Source organism: Lactuca virosa, chromosome 6, assembly GCF_052849685.1.
Source record: "Lactuca virosa cultivar CGN04683 chromosome 6, Lactuca_virosa_CGN04683_v6, whole genome shotgun sequence".
Taxonomy (NCBI): domain Eukaryota; kingdom Viridiplantae; phylum Streptophyta; class Magnoliopsida; order Asterales; family Asteraceae; genus Lactuca; species Lactuca virosa.
Genome location: NC_136431.1, coordinates 89,478,100 through 89,499,186, shown reverse-complemented (window position 1 = coordinate 89,499,186; position 21,087 = coordinate 89,478,100). Strand labels below are relative to the sequence as shown.

At 32.9% G+C, this 21,087-nt stretch overlaps 1 protein-coding gene across 1 annotated transcript; it reads right to left on the bottom strand.

Moving 5' to 3' along the window:
• Positions 1-5,786: 5,786 nt before the first annotated feature.
• LOC145118636 (fasciclin-like arabinogalactan protein 11) lies at positions 5,787-6,844 on the bottom strand. Its single transcript, XM_079054334.1, has one exon. It carries the CDS (start codon positions 6,765-6,767, stop codon positions 6,006-6,008), a length of 762 nt encoding a protein of 253 aa, XP_078910460.1. The 5' UTR covers positions 6,768-6,844; the 3' UTR covers positions 5,787-6,005.
• Positions 6,845-21,087: the final 14,243 nt, after the last annotated feature.

Sequence of the window (21,087 nt, the reverse complement as noted above, 5' to 3'; positions counted from 1 at the left end):
GATATATCGGGTCCTCCTGACCATCACGGGGAGGCCGCGGTCCGCGGGCCCTCCATGGCTAAGTTCGAAAAATCCTCGATCCATGCCGAACGGGGGACACATCCCCTGATGTCTGCTCCATCGCCAAAGGTCGTGAGCCCATGGAGGCGTAAGGCCATTGGGGCCCATCCGATGCGCTGGCACCCGTGCCATGTAAGGCGGATTTATGACTTCGGACTCCGCGTCCGAGTCATCTTCCTCGATGTCCTCGTCACTAACATCCAACTCATCCTCCTCAAAGTCTACCTCGAGTGCTTCGGGCTCCACTTCCAACTCCTCTGGGTCTTCCTATGGTTCTTCCTCTAGCCATCCCCCATTCCCTTGATTGGGGAAGTAGGGATCTCTGGGAAGATGGAAACCAGCCATAGCGTCTGTACGAGAATATAAGCATAAAAAGGAAATATAAGAAAATACAATAAAGGTTTCACTTACTGTCAAAATACTCCTATAGTATTTTATTTGTTTATGTTTGATTCTTCAATCCTTTGGGTATTAGGTTGACAAGTTTCAGATTCGTTGTCCACCCCGATCACTCCCAAACACATGTTGGTCGTATTTTAAATAAATATAGTTGATCAAGCTATATTTATCTCCAATACAATTACATAACTGCCTGGATTTAACCGCGATGTCCAACTCTTCTAAAAACTTTTAATTGTTTCTTATTTTTGTTCAGAGTGTTTTAGTCACATTGTATTTATAGTTGCATATCTTGTATGGTTAGATATGCTAGTTCACTATAAACAATGCTCTGATACCAATCTGTCACACCCCCGAACCAGAATGGCGGAAACGTCCGAGGGCGGGTAACTTCATCTTGTAAAATCATAACAATGTATATAGATGAAACATAGTCACCATTATCATCATACATTCAAGATAACAACATACATGGTTTACAACATTGTGTTTGTTCATAAAAATTACATCCCAAAATAACAAATGTATGATGAAACCAAAATACAACATTCATTCAAGTCCATAGCTGTAAAAGAACCGACTCATTGTGTTCCTGAGAATACAAGTCGTTTGAAAAGAGTCAACATATAAAATGTTGGTGAGTCCATAAGCATGTTTGTATGAAAACTTTGTAGTAGTTTGTAAATCTCCAGAAAATCCAATATTTTCTTGTAAAAAAAATAGTTTGTAAGTATTGTTTCAAATCATGTATAATTGCATGTGTATTCTTGGTTTAACTTTTGTGAAAATGTGTAGAGAGTGATTCCCAGAAAATCCTGTATTTTCTGTTTTAATGAGAAATTATGGCCTTAAACCCTAAGACCGGAGTGATGTGGCTAGTTACAAAATAGTCGACACAGTGTTTGTACTTTGTAAAAAAAAATGAGTGGTATGTATATTCAACGTAAATCTTATAATAGTATTGTTATTCTCTATGTGAGTCGTTATAACCATACTAATATGATGGAGTGCCTGTCTTGACGTTCTTCAGGCGTCGGTTTTTCTAAGAAGATATTTGTCACCCTAGACTGGCCTGTCTAGCTGTAGCGAGCAGCTCAGGTGTGGGGCGTCACCCCCGTATAGATCTATACACAAACTCCCTTACTCCCTCCAGGAGACTGTGGTTATAACTACAGGACTTACGGTGTACACTAAGTGGATACCAGTGAATGAGTGTCTCACAAGAGCCTTAACGAAATTTACGCAAACATTGAGTTTCATTATTTAACGTTATAAATAATGTTACTAATGCATATTTTTTTACTACAAACCATAGGTGATAAAAATATAATCGTTTTTACCGAAGGTGTCAATATATCACATTGTTATTATTATTGTCACTAATGACGCAATTAACATAAAATTTGTCATCTAAAGCCCAATAAAAATATAATTGTCGTATAGGGCCCAATTTTTACCCAAATTATTATAAGAGGCCCATTTTTATTTAAAATATTCACAAATGACCCAATATTATCCAAAGTGTCAATAATGGCCCATTATTATCAAGAATGTCTAATATGGCCCATTTTTACTATAGTTGTCCAAAAATAGCCCATTTTTACAAAAATATTCATTTAAGGCCCATTTTTACTAAAATGCTCAAAAATGGCCCAAGTTTATTAAAAAGCCCATTTTCGGCCCCTTTTATACTAAAGTGTTCAATAAAGGCCCAAGTTTATCAAAAATGTTCAAAAATGATCCATATTTACTAAAAAGGCCCATTTTCGGCCCATTTTAGTAAAATGGTAAAAAAATTGCCCTTGGTTGTTTTTATGGCCGAAAATGGCCCCTTGTTAGTGAAAAGTTCCATATTTTATCATTTTTCATGTTCTCATGCCAAAAATCTGTTTAAAACATATTCTTGGACTAATATTTGTGATATTTACCATGCATCAAGTGAAACAAGTTTCATTTAGGAGCTAGTTTTTATTTTTAACAACATTTTATGTTAACTAAGTCCAACATCGTGGGATTTAACCAAAAATCTCGAGTTCTTGATTCTTAGCATGGATTTCACAACATTTAACACGCATATCATACAACACATGCACATACAAGCAAATATACAAAGATTTACACAAGACTTTGACTTGTATCCTCCCCCAAAAGAAAGAAAAGTTCGAAAATAGGGGTATGAAACTCACCTTGGGGGCTTTTTCGGTTTGAAGAGGAAGATGGAGGTGGTTTTCGGCCTAGAGTGCTCCCTTGAAGAGGTTTTCGAAGTTGAGAGGCTCTAGAGAAGCATATGCACGAAAATAGAGTAGTTCTTAATATAAGATGAAGTAGAACAACTTGAGTGTGATTATGAACTTACCATGTTAATGATCCTTGAAGAAACCTTCTTGAACACACACTCACAACTCACGACTTATAGAGGAATAGGATGAAGAAATTTTGAGAGTTGAGAGGAAATGAGATAGAGTGAGAGTTGAAAAATGAAATAAAGTGAGGATGGTGGTGCTGTGTTCGGCCGCATATAGAGAAATAGAGGAGAGAGATAAGTGTATAGGAATATGTTGGACAAATCCTTCATGCCTAGATGCATGGAGGGTAATGCATGGTTGTATGAGATGTAATCTTGAGGTGGCATCTTTTTTATCTAATGTATTCTTTCCCTTTTTTTTATATACATGAAGACCGATCAGACATAGGAGGGAAAAGGGATTGGGCTTCGTTTCTCATGAATGGCCGAAAACACATCAAGCCCATTAGGAGTTTTCGTGTTCTTGGGCTTGACTCAGGCCCAAGGAAGGTTTCGGCCCTATAATAGCTCCAAAATAAATGGACTAGGCCTAATAAAGATTTTTGACCCATTAGGGCCCACATATGGGTTTTGGGTTCAATAGAATTAAGTGGAAGGGTGTTTGGCCCAATACGACCCATTATGAAGTTTAATAATAAAATGCAGCCCATTAAAGCCTAAGAAGAATTTTCACGACCCAATAAGGCCCACTAAGGGTCTTATGGCCCAATACGATATTAAATAAAGGTTTTTGGCCCAACTATGGCCCAAAGGTGGGTTTTCTGCCCTAAAGAACCAAGTTCAAAGGTTATCGGCTCATTAGGGCCCAATAAGAAGGTTTTGGTCCATTAAGAGGTTTGGACCGAGAAAGCTTGGGTTAAAGCCCAAAGTTGAGGGATCATAGCTTATTGGGTTAGGTTTTTGGGCTATACGAGGAAGTTTCGACTCGAAACAAAATTTTGGATATATAAACGTGTATAGTATTAAAGTTAATTTATAGTACACATAGTGTCTCTTAGTTACACAAAGAAACTGTTTGTACATGGATAGGAAACCTAGCCCTAAAATGCTAGTTGTGACATAATATGTGTAGGATATATGTTTAAGTGTATTTTCTCGATATTGTAATGTGTATGATGTATGGAAAAAATGTGTGTATAATGAATATATATATATATATATATATATATATATATATATATATATATATATATATATATATATATATATATATATATGTGTGTGTGTGTGTGTGTGGAAAAATTTGAAAAAAAGTAGGATGCAATAATGGAAAAAATGAAAAAAAAATTATGATGCTATAATGAATATGCAATATATATGTTTAAGGGTATTTGTATAATGTGTGTATTTATGTATGTAAGGTGTGTATATATGTATAAGGTCTTTTTTCGAAAATACAATTCTATAATGGAAAAAAATAGTTATGTAATTTGGGAAGTACAATGTTATAATGGAAAAAAATGAAAAATAAATAGTTACCCTTACTTCTTCAGCTTGAAAGACATCTCAGGAAAGAGCTACTTCAACTGAAGAAATTTATTTAGTAAACTACCTTTTTTCTTCTCTTTCGTCCCTTTTTTTTGTTTTTTTTTGTAATTTGGAAAGTATAATGCTATAATGGAAAAAAATGAAAAAAAATTTTGTGTATTCGTATGCAACTTGGAAAGTACAATGCTATAATGGAAAAAAATGAAAAAAAAGTTTGTGTATTTGTATGCAACTTGGAAAGTACAATGTTATAATGGAAAAAATGAAAAAAAAAATAGTTTGTACTTTACAATGTTCTAATGGAAATTTTGTACTTTGGTAATTTTTGGAAAATACAATGTTCTAATGGAAAATTGAAAAAAAAAGTACAATGCTATAATGTATATGCAATATTGTGTATGATGTATGTTTAAGTGTATTTGGAAAGTAGAATGCTATAATGATATGTTGGTTATAGTTTGATATGTTGGTATGTTGTATTTTTGTAATTTTTGGAAAGTACAATGCTATTATGATATGTTGGTAATATATTTTTTTTCTTTGTAGTTTGAAATGCTGTAAACAATGCTAAAAGACCAGGCCTATTGTGCAACACTCGAAGACTGATTTCGCTCATTGCCGTCACGAAATGAAAACGATGGAAACGAGGGAAGTGACGAGGACGAGTAACTACTTTTTTAGGATTTCTGAAATGTTTTATTTGGGTTAGTATTAAGTGTGGTTAATGTTTCAAACTATTTTGCAAAATTAAACTTCGTAATAGTTTTTATATATGTTGTATTGTTTTTTATAATTTTATTGTTAAATAAAAAATATATACTTTAGCGGCGATGCCTTTAGCGTCGACATGTAAGTATTAGTGGCGACAGAGAGCATTCACTACTAAAAAAAAGCGCTATTTCCGAGGGACACTTTCCTCGGAAATTCCTAGGAAAACGGCGTTTCCGAGGAAAGTTGGGTATTGATAAAAAAAATGTTAAAAAAATATTACTAAGGAAATACCGAGGAAAGTTGGGTATTGATAAAGATCCTAGGAAAAGCGTAGGAAATACCGAGGGAATACCGAGGAAAGTGTAGTTAGTATAACTTTCATAGGAAAAGTGTAGGAACAATGAGTGTATTCTCTACATAAACTCGGTATGTTTTTGTTGTTACAAAAAAAAAATTGTTAAAAAAAATATTACTAAGGAAATACCGAGGGAAGTTGGGTATTTAAAAATATCCTAGGAAAAGTGTAGGAACTTCCGAGGGATTTCCGAGGAAAGCGCGTTTATGGTTATTCCTAAGAATTTCCTTGGTAATTGGTAGGTAATACCGAGAAATTCATTTTCCTCGGAAATATCCGTAGGAAATCCCTCCTTTTTCTAGTAGTGATTGGCGGCGTTTCTTGTAGTGATTCCATCTTAATGCCTCAATCTTTTCCTTCTATAATTTTTGCATACAAAGGAGCACCCGATCATGAAACACATACATGTTGCTTTTCTATTTAAAAAAATACTGAAAATACATACATATTTTGATAAAGACCAACAACTGAAAACGAAAAAAAATCTCTGAACTTCAATTAATCGTACATAGTACATACTTGAGTAAAATTCAATGACAAAATGGATGACATAGGTTGTAATTATTCAAAAAGCACGCATCGCACTATATAACCACATTAACCCAAGTCACCTTAGTAAAAAAAAAATCATTCCAAAAGTATGCCCAATTCCTTTTTCCGATCAGTCATCATCTTCACCGTTTATTTTCACAAACAGATCAAGGCGATGAACACGATCACTCCAACGGACCCCACGATCATGCCACGCACATGCCCGCCAGAACCAACCGCACCGGAGGCATCAGCGCTAGGAGAACTGTCATCGGTTGCCGGAGTATCATCATCGGCGCCGGATTTCTTCTTTTTTGCAGGTGCCGGAGCCGGAGCCGGAGACTGTGGACCAAACATGCTCATGGGTAACAACACTTGGTCCACTTGATACACGGCAAGTGAACCGTCAGTGTAGAGAGTATTGGACACAGTCGTATCCATCACACCGGTTGTCACATTCACTTGGTTGCCGGAGCTGGTTATATTCAACGGAAACTTATTGCTGGCACTGTCTCCGGCCTGTGTTCTTAACGGATTACTAATAGTTTGAAACTGTGAAGTCGTGAGGTACTGCGGAAGGACATGAAACTGCAACAACTGAACTTTCTGTTGATCAGAGAGAGAATTTAGGGTTCCGGCTTTGAGGGCAGAGAAAGCGTTATCAGTTGGAGCAAACACTGTCATTCCCTGGTTGGAGTTATTGAGTTGTGTGTTGATTTGATCACCCACTTGTGTAAGTTTAAAGAGGCGAATGAGGGTGGTGAATTGGCCGGCTTTTTCAAGGATCTTGGTGATGTTGGTGGGGCCTGATGGTGCTGGCGCCGGAGCTTGAGCAACGGTGGTGGTGGTGATGATGCATTGAAGGATGAATAGCAGCAAGAGTTTGCATATGGGACATGATTGAAGATTTGTAGACATTTTTCAAGTAAGTGAAAGGTGAGATCTTGAAAATATGAGATGGAGGTGAGGGTGGTGTGTGGCATGTAGGGGTTTTATGGGAGTGGATGGATGTGATAGTTTGGTGAAATGGGGTTGTTTTGGCTGGAAATGTTACTATTTGAGTTGGTGGTACGTAACGATTTTAGTTAGATTGGCAACTTCATTTCCAGGGCATTTATCGAAATCTTCTTTTTGGAAATCATAAGTTTATAGGTCATTCTTCTTTTTAATGATAACTTTATTTTAAGTTTGTTACTGTGTTGACCGTTGAGTTTTCCATGTTGATAACTGAGACTTTACATGACCTGTTTGTGCATGCTGTGCATGTGGTGATAAAGAAACCGTGATTTATTACCATTTTGTTGAAATGAATAATAAACTAATAAACAATGTAAGCAGTGATTTAAGAATTTAAGGATACATGACATTATAGGATCAAAGGCCCATTCATATCTTTACAAGTAGTATAGCTCTAGAGGCTAATCTTTTATTCTAATTAATGGAAGTGCTTAAATATATTATTATTAGATCGTTGTATTGCATTGAATCAGGTTTTTTTAGGTCAATATGCTTCTTTAAACCATTTCATTTTTAATAATGACAAACTGGAGTTATATTATTAATAGATCGTTGTATTGCATTAAAGTGATGTTTTGACTTTTATCTCTTCAGTTTAAATGAAGGTAAATATAAATCAAAACATATTGTTTTTAAATGGATTAATCAAAACCATAAAATAATCTAATCATTTCCAAAAAAATGAAAATTAGTTTTAAGAAAGTAGTTTTATGGGTAGAATATATATTATACATAGAAAAAACAATATTCAAGAGGTTTTTAAGGGTAATGAAAGATGAGGTACAATGACAGGGTGTAGTTTGCTTAGGAAGGTAGGAAAAAACACTAGTTATCATATCAAAATGGGGTCGGGCAGGGAGGAGTGGGCTGGTGTGGGGTGCTTGCTAACTTAGACTAAAAGCTATTGTCACATTTGATCACATATAATACCCCAGTTATATTTCGGTTCATTACTTTCTTTTCACATGATATATATGAGGTTACAAATCGAAAGTATTGAATTAATTAACTGAAGGAATAGAACATCATAGTTAATTTAGCCGACATTTAATGTCCAGATGTCGTATTTTGATTATGAAGTAATGCTTGAGAAAGTTTGGATACTTCATAATTTAGGTGAATTCAACGTATATTATCAATTACCTTGTCTTAACATCGGATTTGACAATAGAAAATTCAATATACAACCATATGTCGATATGTCGTCATTACAACCAATATTAATACCGATGTTACATCAAAATAAGTACTATGTTTACAAATGAGAATAATCATCCATCTAATAAGCATTAAAAAGAGTAATGTAATGTCCTCCTATCCTGGAACATGATAAATAATTCTATAATAAAAATCTACAACCCATTTATGAAAAAAATTCATACCCTTTTATATATATATATATATATATATATATATATATATATATATATATATATATATATATATATATATATATATATATATATATATATATATCAGAGTAATGTCTCAACTGAACCAAAATACATATCAGCTACACTAGTCTATACATATGCGCATAAAAAATCCATATAAAACTATTCCCTAATAAACCTTTGTCTTCCGATTAATTAAGGCAATTAAAGATTGGTAAAATCGTCTGCCTTCCCTTCCCTTCTCTCATCGATATATATATATATATATATATATATATATATATATATATATATATATATATATATATATATATATATATATATATATATATATATAGAGAGAGAGAGAGAGAGAGAGAGAGAGAGAGGTGAGTTCAATTGAGAAAATAAAAAAGGTTGAGAATGGGGGAATCATTCTCAGCCACTCATTTAATCTAAGCATAAAAAGACACGGTGGCAAACTTGTAAATATGTTAATAACCTTCAATCTCAAATACGTAACTATACAGAATTCGATAACAGTTCGTTCATCATCAAAATTTCTCCTCCAACCTTCAACAATCATCCAGATTTCTTCAACTAAATCATCATCAATGTCATCAAGTGTTAATCAATCATCGATATTCGTGGCTGGGAGGTTCGCCGTTCAAGACAGATTCGCAACCCAAATTCATCAATTTCATCGATTTGTTAAAGTTCATAACGGATTTGGAACTGGAATTTCCCAGATTCGCAAACGAAATCAGTTGGAATCGGAATTTCTTCGCTGTTCATGAAATTGGAATCGGAGTTCTGGACTCGCAGTCACAGTCGACATTGAAGGACTCAGAATCGGTACTCACAGGTTCCCAATCGGATTTTCGGAAATCAAAATCAAAATGAGAAATCGATCAGACATAGGATGTCACATTTGAAGTCGAAATCGGAAGTATATGATGATTTGGAATTGATAGCTTGATGTTTTTAACATTTTTAAAATAGTTAACTTGTATGCACTCCAACTGTTTGATGAAATGCATAAACTAAATTACCACGTTATATTCACATATGAATATGTTTTCTCACCTGAATCAGTATATGATTATTAAAAACACAAAACAAATATGCAAGTCTCTATGTCATTCATATGTGAATAACATATAAAAATTATATATATTGGTGAAAATACCTTCTAATATTCATAAGTGAATATATTCACAAGTGAATATACCTTGTAATATTCATATGTGAATATACTGTGTAATATTCATAAGTGAATATATCATCTAATATTGACAACTGAATATATTATGTAATATTCACATGTGATATACCATGTAATACTATGTAATATTCACATATGAAAATATCATTTAATATTCATAAGTGAATATACCATCTAATATTCACAAGTGAATGCATCGTCCAATATTTAAATATGAATATACTATGTTTATTATATGCTATATTCATATATGAATGATACTTAAATTGTAAAAAAAAATAATCATACTTTTTATTCATAAGTGAATAACGAATGTACTGTAATAAAACCTGATGCATTTTTATTCACTTATGAATAACGATAGCTGAAAATATAAAAAAAATAATTTTTTATTTTATCTTAAAACTATATAAATATGGATGTCTATTTGTAGAGAATAAAAAAATCATGAATTTTGGTATATTTAAAATCATTTTTCGATAAAAATAGCTTCTTAAAAATAAAAATAAAAACGAAAAAACTATGTTTTTGTATATATTAAGGTAATAATTAGCATAGTTTAAGGAAATATGTTTTGTTGGAAAACACATGTCTATTTATTTCTCATTTCCGCTGGTACGACAGAGGCTTTTGCGACAAAAATAAATGAGTGGCTGAGAATGATTCCCCATTCTCAACTTTTTTTTTTCTCAATTGAACTCTCCCCTATATATATATATATATATATATATATATATATATATATATATATATATATATATATATATATATATATATTAGTTATATCTTGAATTTTAAGAGATACAAGATACACAATTTTTTGTACAAATCAATTATGACTAACAAAATCATTAATACTTACCAAAATTTTGAATACTTGAATTAATGAAGGTTTTTAAAAAATTAATTTAGAACAAAATAACAATTTTAAAATATTAAATTCATCAATATGAGTTAATTTATATTTCTTAAACTAGATCCAGAAAATAATTAATTTACATCAAATGTATAAACATACAATATAAATATAAGTTCTCAACATAAATATTTTAATTAAAAGTGGTAATTTTTCTTATTACATAATAACTAATAACAAAATCTAATAATTATTTTCCCGTAAAAAAACTATTCGCCAAAAAAATTATTTATCGACACTGCTTTGTGCCGGCACACTTCTAGTATATATATATATATATATATATATATATATATATATATATATATATATATATATATATATATATAGAGAGAGAGAGAGAGAGAGAGAGAGAGAGAGTTAGGATCATGTATAATTATCAAATATTGTATGAATGTGAGACTCATTTTGTACCACTCATTTGATAAGAGTATAATTGAAATTTTAACGTTACATAAATATAGTAATTTAGATAATTATGGTAAAGAATTAAATTAATTAATAATCCTATAAAATAGGCATATTAGTTTACCGTCTTCGAATAACTCTCACTCTCTACCAGCGTAGTTGGAAGTGCCGCCTCATCCCAACTCCTCCTTCTGATTGTCTTCCTCCTTCAACGTCCTCCAATATCGGTGAGTTTTTTCCTCTTTTTCGTTTTCATTCATGAACATTTGCTTTGCTTAACGATCCCGAAATCATCTTTTTTGTGTTCTTTCTTAAATGGTTTTGAAATCTTTTTTTTTTCATACATGAACGATTATGATTTAATTTAATTTGTTTGTAGCCTTGAAATCAATTCATCAAAGCTTGTCCATCGATTCTTACGGAATGAATCGATGGATTTGTGCTAACTTTTTCTTTTTCTGCATGTTAATGCTTTTGATTTAGATTTTTTTTTGAAAATATGTTTTGGCTTTTAATATATAGTTTCTCAAATACTTATAAGTTAGTTTAACTATGAAAAAGTGGATGAAAAAAATTGACAGTAGGAAAAAGGGAAAAAAACTTGATAATAGCTAAAAGACAAGTATTGACATGAATTTTTAAGAATGTAGAGTGTAGATGCTTGAATGTATTTTGTATTGAAAAAGATTGTATATATACATTTACTAATAAAATGTATATTTGAAAAATACAGGCATATTGTAAAATAGGTTAGGGATGTCAAGGAACAGAATATTGGTTTTGAAAAACCATCGGAGCTGAAATGGAAAATTTGTAGATAATGCAATTGATTGAGGAATAACATATTTTTGCTATTCTTTAAAAATGTTGCTAATTCAATTCTCACATATTAGTATTTGATCTTTTTTAAGAATGTGATGATATAATTGAACTTGTATCGAAGATTTTTATCCTATATTCTAAAAGAATAAGAACACATGTGTAGTAGCTACGCATTGATTTATTTTATTGTGGAAATTTTGGTTTAGTTGTTAAAAAGCATATTCAAATCATTCTTAAAGAATTAACTATGATTCTTAGAGAATGAATTTCGATTCTTTAAGAATGTCTTATGAGAATATCAATATTAATTATTCTTATTATCGATAATGAAGTTTTAACTAAAACAATCGATTCTTAACTATTCTCATGATGCAGAACAATCTTTATTTAAAAAAATGATTTTTAACCAGAAATATTGCATGTTCGACAATAATAGATTATATTATATTCTCATATTCTTCAAGAATTTAATACGGAAGCATTTTTCAATATGCAAAATTTAATATAATGTATATTTATAGAATGTACAATCAGTAATTAACTTTTTTATAAAACAAATCTACAGGTTTTATTAATCTTATTAAAAGATACTATAATTAATTTAAAATGTAAAATATATAATTTTATTATTTTAAATCTAATTTAAATTGCATCACTTATTATCCTCACTTTCCATAAATTATTGTAAACCAAATTGACTAATTTTCCTTACAATTAATTAAGTGTAGTTATATAGTAAATGATATCTCATGTTAATATCATATACCCTAATATCACAACCTTTCATTTTTTTAATCTAGTGACTAGAATTTGGTCACGCATTCACACAATACTTATGATTCACATTTAATCCTAACCGTGTGTGTGTATATATATATATATATATATATATATATATATATATATATATATATATATATATATATATATATATATATATATATATATATATATATATAATGGGTCGGTTTTAGGTTCGCGTCGGTTCAGTTTTAATGGGTCGGTTTTTGAACCCAAAACCGACACCGAAATGATTTTTTCGGTTTTTTGAAATCTGAACTCAAAACCAACGATTTGGTTTGGTTTCAGTTTCATCTGTTGTTGTCGGTTTCTCGGTTTCCAAGATCAGTTATGTTTATATCTAGTTATCGGGGCATTATGTGCCATTTAGACTTTATATGGATGGTTAGATTTATGCCTAAACATGTTATCAGGGCATTATGTACCATTGAGGGACTTTGTATTGATGATAAGTAAAATAATTATTAGTTATTAATATCTATAACAATTATTAGAGATTTATAATTAGTAATTTACCGATAGGAAAACATTTAGACTATCGAGTTAGGATACTCAAGAGATGGATTAGTCGGCTAGGGTCGATACCATGCTTTGATAATGTGGAAACCCCATTTTAGTTGGTATTGTATTAACTTCGTATAAGTAGGTACATATATATTACAGAAAGGACCCTACATTATACAGTATGGACAAAAAGGGTTTAAAAAATGCTCACGCTATCATGAAATCCAAAAATAAGTGTATAGTTAAACTTTTGTAAATATGTACACAAACTAGTGAGAAGTTAAATTTGCAACACACTAACCTGACCAATAACGATACATTCTCTGACAAAATGTAAATCAACTTTAACATGTGTGGTTCTTTATTGCTAAACTTAATTGGATGCTAAACACATGTCATTCACAGTGTCACATAAAGCAATAGTCACGTGAGATAAATGACAACACAACTCGAGAGAAAGATTTCTTAGCCAAGCAGCGTCAACCACAACATAGTGATATACCACCCCAGTACTTAAGTTTGGTGACGTGCTGGCATTGTTGGAGATATGTCCACTACACAACATGCTAGTAACATAAATTTATTTACATGGACGTGTACGAGTTACATGCTTCACTCAAGATATAAGTAAAAACGAGCTAGTAATATAAAAGGAAATCAATTTACAATTTATTGAGTATTAATAAATAATTAGAATTAATCTGATTAATTTCTTTATTATTAAAGAGTTAATAAATAATTAAAATGTAATAAAGTAATTATTGACAAAGAGTTAAAAAAATTAATTAGGTGAGATTAATTATACCTAAGAAAAATTATGTTACTTATTTGAAATCGTTTATTTTAGATGTTGAAATTTTATAGCAAATTGAAATTTTGTAGCTAAATGTGGATAACTATCAATAAGATTTCATAAATATAATTTTGTAGTAAAATATTTAGCAACAAAATTATACTTTCATAGCAATTTTACTACGCCCGTTGTTACGACGTCTATTTCATTGCAATTTGATTCATAGTATATTTCGTAGCAAATTCTGTAGCAAAATTTCAGTAGCACATTTCGTAGCCCATTATGTAGCAAAAATTTCATAACAAATTTCATAGAAAAATTTCAATTGCAAATTCCATAACAGTTTTCTGTAAAAAAATTTCGGTAACGAATTCCATTGAAATTGTTTTGTAGCAAAATCCATTACAATTGTTAAGTAATATTATCAAATAAAATCCAATTATTCAATTCGACTATTCATAGCAATTTATAAAATTACAATTAATATAAGGGTAAATTACACAAAAATCACTATGTTTTCATAAAAAATCAGTTTTAAAACTATTTTTTTTATCACAATTTAATCTCTAAGTGTTCTAATTTTTGCGATGTTAAACACTTAACCTATTAATCCATTTACCAGTTGACATGACATACTGACGTGTCAGTCTTTTGTGATTTGAGGTGCTAACCAGACTTATAGTTATGCGACGTTGATGTGGCTCGATGACGTGCCAAATTTTTTTAAAAAAAAGACACTAAATTAATATTTTTATTTCTATTATGTGTAGAAGGAATTAACACTGTCAACTTGGCAAGGAAAAGTATAAGTAGATTTGCATGTCCCCTATCACATGTACATAACATTATATTACGACATGTATACATTATATTATGAGCAGAAAATATACGAAGTCGACAAGTAAAAAATTTACAAACTCATCATATTATTAAAATATATAGTGTATGTAAGAATGTCCTTTTGTGGTCATTTCATCTATTAGTATGTAAGAATGTCCTTTTGTGGTCATTTCATCTTGAGTATCACATTATCACTTTCAAATCACAATCCTAATACCACCTTATACAATATACTTGTATACACCATTAGATCCTTAAATAATCAGTATTTTCCACCTACTAAACATTATACAAAAAATTATAGCTTCAAGCAACAGAAACACGTCCATACATATCTCTTATCGCTAAATATATGGTTTTATCTCTTGTAGCATGTTTAATATCTGATTCTAGTTATTAAATATCAAAACAATCGCTTTCTAGAAGCCATCTAAAGCTAAATACTTCCATAAACTACATATGGTTTTATCTCTTGTAGCATGTTTAATATCTGATTCTAGTTATTAAATATCAAAACAATCACTTTCTAGAAGCCATCTAAAGCTAAATACTTCCATAAACTACAGTGTAACAATTTCTACAAGAACATCTTCAAAAATGATACACTAAGGGGAAGAAAAATACAACACTAATGCATTTTGGGTAAAAAGCTAGTTCGGGATCTTTGAATGTGTTGCGAAATTCAATACCTAATCATAAAGCACCAAGTCTTGATGCCTTTCTACCAAATGAACAGGAATACATCACAATCAAGAGCTAATTCAATGATATAAACACAAAGGTATGCACTATAAATATGTATGGATTGATCGTAAATTTACAATGGAATACAGAAGGTATTTATACAAAATAAAGTACAATTGAAACCTAAATATAGGGCTACACTACATCTGTAGTTTGACTAGACTAAGTCTATGACACATGGTAAAATAAATACACATGTGCGTTGAATATTAACTTTGAAATAGAATACCGTTATTACGCCCCCCCCCCCCCCCCCCCCCGTCAAGCTCATGCGAGGGACGAATTTCAAGCTTGTGACAAAGAAAGAAATCTATCTTTATGTAAATGATTGATGAAGATATCTGCGTGCTGATCAATGGAGGACACGTGACTCATTTGGAGGTCTTTTGTTTTAACATGTTCTTTAACAAAGTGAAAATCTAGAGCAATATGTTTCGATCGAGTGCAAATTGTTGGGTTTTTGGTAATAAATATGGATCCAACATTGTCACACAAGAGTAAAGGAGCACATGTAATGGGCGCATGAAGTTCAAAAAGCAATTGTTTATGCTAGATTAACTTAACTGCAGTGTATGGAAAGGCTCTATATTCTGCCTCAATACTCGATCTAGCAACCAACTTTTGTTTGCGCGATATCCAACTTATGAGATTAGATCCACGATAGATTGCAAAGCCATACTGAGATCAACTATCGTCGGCATTCGGAGACCCATCTAGCATCTGAAAAAGCAAGAAGAAAAGTCTTGTTGGTTGGATTGAAGTGAAGATAATGTGTGAGGTGCCTTCAAGATAGCACAAGATTCTTTTACAGCCTACCAATGAAGGCTAGTGGGAGCATGCATTTATTAACAGACCCTATTGACATCAAATGCAATTCCAGGGCATCTAATAGTGGCATATTGAAGTGAGCCAAAAACCTAACGATAGAGATTGGGTTTGGAGAATAGTTCACCATGAATAGTGTGTTTGGAGCTTGCATCAATTGTAGTATAGATATGAGTGACTGATAACATATGGTTGTGGGAAAGAATGTTACGAATATACCCCTCTTGACTGATTGTAAGACCTGATGGATTGCACTTGATTGTGATAACCAGGATCTTGGCGCTTGTTTTAGGCCACAAAGAGCTTTATGAAGGCGGCATACATGTGTTGGGTTTGCACTATCATCAAAGCCACGGGATTGTTTCGTATAAACATCTTCACTTAAGTCAACATTGAGAAACGTGTTATTGATATCTAGTTAGCGAATACACTAGCCCTTGGAGACAACAAGAGATAGAGCTAAACATATAGTTATAGGTTTGATGATCGGACTGAAGGTCTCAAAGTAATCAACACTGTTAGATGCCATTTTATGCATCTTTTAGGGTAGTTTTCATTATCATTTTAGCATCATACTTTGTATATTTGCATGTCATTTGTTTAAATAATGTTTAGCTCATGTCTTTCGTTAGAATTCTCGTACTGCTCATGTTTTTATGTCAATTCCAGATTGTTCGAGTGGAGCAGTGCTTTGGGAGCAGTTGGATGTGCGGTTTGAGCTTAAAATGGAGCTTGGAACTTATGGAGTATGTTGAGGAATGCTTGCAATATGCTTTGGTCAAGAAACATTCGATCGAATTGATCACACGAAGATAGAATATGCAATCTAAAGTTAAAGGATGTTGCTGGCAGCTTTGAGCCCCTGTCAGTATTTTGACCATATCTCGAGAACCGTAACTCCGATTGACGCGATTCAAAATGATCTGAAAAGTAGACGAAATTTCGGACGTCTTAGGCACAACATGCGATCGCAGGTTGTCTTTATACGATCGCATGGGGCCTTTTGCGATCGCAGGTTAGGTCGCAGCTTGGATTCGAGGTCTTTTAGTGCCAAAAATTCATCCGGAAGCAAAAACATGAAAACCTACGATCGCAGGTTGTGTACATGCGATCGCAGGTTGGCCAAAAAGTGTCAAAATAGCATCCTACTTCATTAAAAAGGCACTAGACGCGTTTTCTTCAAAACTTGCGATCGCAGCTTTGATACATGCACATCGTTTTTGCTCCTGGAAGTATAAATAGACCTTATAACCTTCTAGTAACCTAAGTTGACGATTCCAGAGGTACCAAACGACGAAAATACGATTTCGGAGGTGTTTCTTCTCCGATTTCAACGATTTCTGAAGATCTGAAGACTGTAGATCATCTCCTTCAAGTAGATTAGTAAGATTAGTTGTTTGATGTCTCTTTTCATTTATTTTCATCAGATTTTAGCCATGTCTGGCTAAAACCTTACTTTTCAGTTCTGCAAAACGAGTACTTTTCATGTGATTGATCATTAGATCTAGTTTTTGATTTGTGTTTCTATCTAGATTCTTCAGTTTTGTTCTTAATGAATGTTTGATTTGAATTCTTGTTAGTCTGATCACCTAGCTAGGGTTTTATCATTCTAGTTAATCAATTAATAGAATCCGTAATTGTTCTAATAAATTGGTAAAAGTAACAAGTATCAGATTGGTTCCGTTTTGGGATTTAACTCTGGTATAAACTGTAAAAATCATATCTTTACGCTTCCGAGCTTGTGAGAAGTATTGGGTATTGCTGGGAAATTTACAAAGAACTTAATGCAACTTTTCTGATTTAATTAAGAGCTTATTTAATTGAATAGTAAAAAGTTAGGGTTAATTGAAGAGCTTGTTTTGATTAACTAGTTTAGGTAAAAGAGAAATTACTAGAGTTTGTTAGTTTTTCTCAGTACTAGCTTAGATAGAACGCATCTCAAATAATCAGATCTGGATCAGTTGCAAGATTAGGAAAGTCGCAACAGAACTGGAATTGTTTTTATTATTGACTTTCATTTAATTTAATATCACTGCATTTTAGTTTTTAGTTTACAATTAAAACCCCTTTTTATAATTTCTGTTTTGACTAGATGTGCCTGATGCAAAAAGGCATTGACTTTTAGGCTGTGTCCCTAAGGATTCGACCCTGCTTCCCTGTGCTATATTTTTAGTGCAATAAGCAGTGATAATTTACTTGTTTAATACGCGTGCGACAGTGTGTTAACAAACACCTTCCTTTTTACTGAAGCCTTGAGCCACCAAGCATGCCTTGTATGTTTTAATGGTCTCATCCGAGTTTCTCTATATCACAAAAAGTCATTTACCACCCATAAGATTTATATTAGTAGAACAAGGAACTAGGGGCCACTATTTTTTAATAAGCACATCATATTTAATTTACATAGAATCTTGCCAACATTTGTGTTTAATGGCTTGATTAAAGGAATGTGGCTCATTTAGCAGATTTGGTGGAGATTATAGAAAAGACTTTATGCTTTAAGGAATTTGTTTGAGCTCGAGTGACCATTGGATGTTGTGGTTGTTAGCTGCTTGGCACTAATGCGAAGGAACATAGGGAAACTGTCAGGAACGAGAGCAAATAGTGGAGTGTTGATACCGAGGACTTCGAGTTGGAAAAGGTAACGATGTAGTAATCATAACCAAAGAGATAGTATAAGAGGTACGGGAAGTTATCATCAGTGAGGGAGGGGTTGCAGCAGGTTAGCAGCCTGGGCCAGAAGTGTTGGGACAATTTCAATTAGAGTAGATTGGATTAATGAATCTTGATGAGATGATGGGGCTGAATTCTGCGCGCGTGTAGGGTAATGTCTTCATTGAAGACAAAATCACGAGCTATGAATAGTCTTTTAGATAGAGTCTTGTAGTACATGTATCCGTTGTGGGAAAAACTGTATCCGATGAAAAGACAAAGGAGTCAACGAAAATCAACTTTATGGTGATTATAAGGACGTAAAAACTGATACCATATGCAACCAAAGGTTTTAAGGGTTGTATAATCAGGGCTCTTAGAGTGTATTTTTTGGTATCGAGACATGTAATTTAAGACTAGAGTAATGGTCCTGTTGTGAAGATATGTAATAGTTTTAAAGGCATGTCCCCAAAATGTATTTGGGAGTGAGGATTATGCTAAAAGGATAAGAAGTTTTTCAATGATGATGTGATTTCGGCGTTCAACTACACCATTTTGCTCATGTTTATGTGGGCATGAGACACAATTGATAATTCCATGAGTGGTCAAAAAATTATAGACTTTCGATATTCACCAACCCAAGCGGTTTGTAGACTTTTGATTTTGCAATTAAATTGATTTTGTATCATGGTACAAATTGAACGAATGTAATAAAACTGAAATTTTGAGACAATAAATATATCCAAACGAATTTGGTGCAATCATCCACAAATAACACAAAATAACAATTTCCATTCATTGAAAAATTAGGAGATGGTCCCCAAAGATCGTAATACATCAAGTAAAAAGGTTGTGAAGAAGAAACATGGGTATAAGTAAATGGAAGACGGTGGATTTTTCCCCATTGACAAGGTTCAAAAACATTGGGAAATTTATTTGAAGAAATAGGAAGCTTGTAAACTGAAACAGGACGTCGTAGCTGCGGAGTATGAAGATTATCCACTCTTTGATGCCAACCATGGAGAGTGGTGTGAATTCTGGTAAGGGCCATAGTGCATTTTATTTTATTGGAGGGGCGAGGAATACGATACAAACCTCAATCAATGTCCCCGTTGAGAACTGTTTTGCCCTGCATAAACTTGATAGTACAGTGAGAAGGATCAAATTACATATACACATTATTATCATTGGTAAGTTTTGACACACTAGGTAGGGTTTTAGTGATATAGGGCACAACAAGAACAAATGATAATTTAAGAGTATGCAAATATGATGAACCGATGTGAGAAATATTACATTAGTTACCATTTCCCACTTGAAGCTTATCAGGTCCAGTGTAGTCCTCGGTGACATGAAGCTTTTCAAGATCAAGTGTAACATGATCCGTTCCGCCAGTATCGAAGTACCAAGATGGGTCAACTATTGAAGATGGGTTGTGATGATGAGCTAAGTGAGCCGCTTTTGACCTAGACAAAATTTTGCTCTCCCCCACCCCACTTGCTGAATCAGTCTTTATCACAAATGAAGAGGGCGTTATCACAATCAATCCTAATCCCGAGTATCAATTGTGGAAAAAGTGTGACAAATTTGTTCTTTTCTAACTAAAGTCCACTTTATCAAAACAGGCTCTTGCAATTGCCGCTAGGTCCACATCTTCTCAACATGCCTAGTCCGCTATTGAAAAGACCTTTTGAGCCCAAACAAGGGCTCGTCGTATGTAGATGAAAGCTTATCTCCAATAAATTTCAAAGGGTTCCTCCTCCATTCTCGAGTATGTTGAGCGAAAAAGGGCCATTGCAGATTCCCTGGATGAGAACTTTCGTCGCATATCCACTGAAGACCTAATTGGTCACATTCTCATAGGTCTTGATTCCTCTTATGTACCCTTCATCACATCTTAAATGATTCTTGGTAATCATGACTCCATCGACAATCTTGTTGGTATGCAGCTACAAGAAGAATCAAATTGGAGCAGGACATCCTTCGCCAAACTGCACAAAACCCCTCATCTCCACCGACTACCATAACTGCTTTGACTATCAATGTCAATCATTCCTCTCAGCTTCCTACCTCTAGCTCTGACTCCTCAAATTAAGAGGAGCGATTGACATTGAGAGCCAAAGTAGTTGTGGTAAGTGGTAGAGATGAGGGATTTTATGCAGCCTGGCGAAGCTCCAATCTTGATTCTTCCTGTAGCAGCATACCAACAAGATTGACGATGGAGTCATGATTATCACAAACACATGTAATTTTTTATAACAATCTATAAGAGGAATCATGACTCGTGAGGATGTGACTGATTAGTTCTTCAATGGATA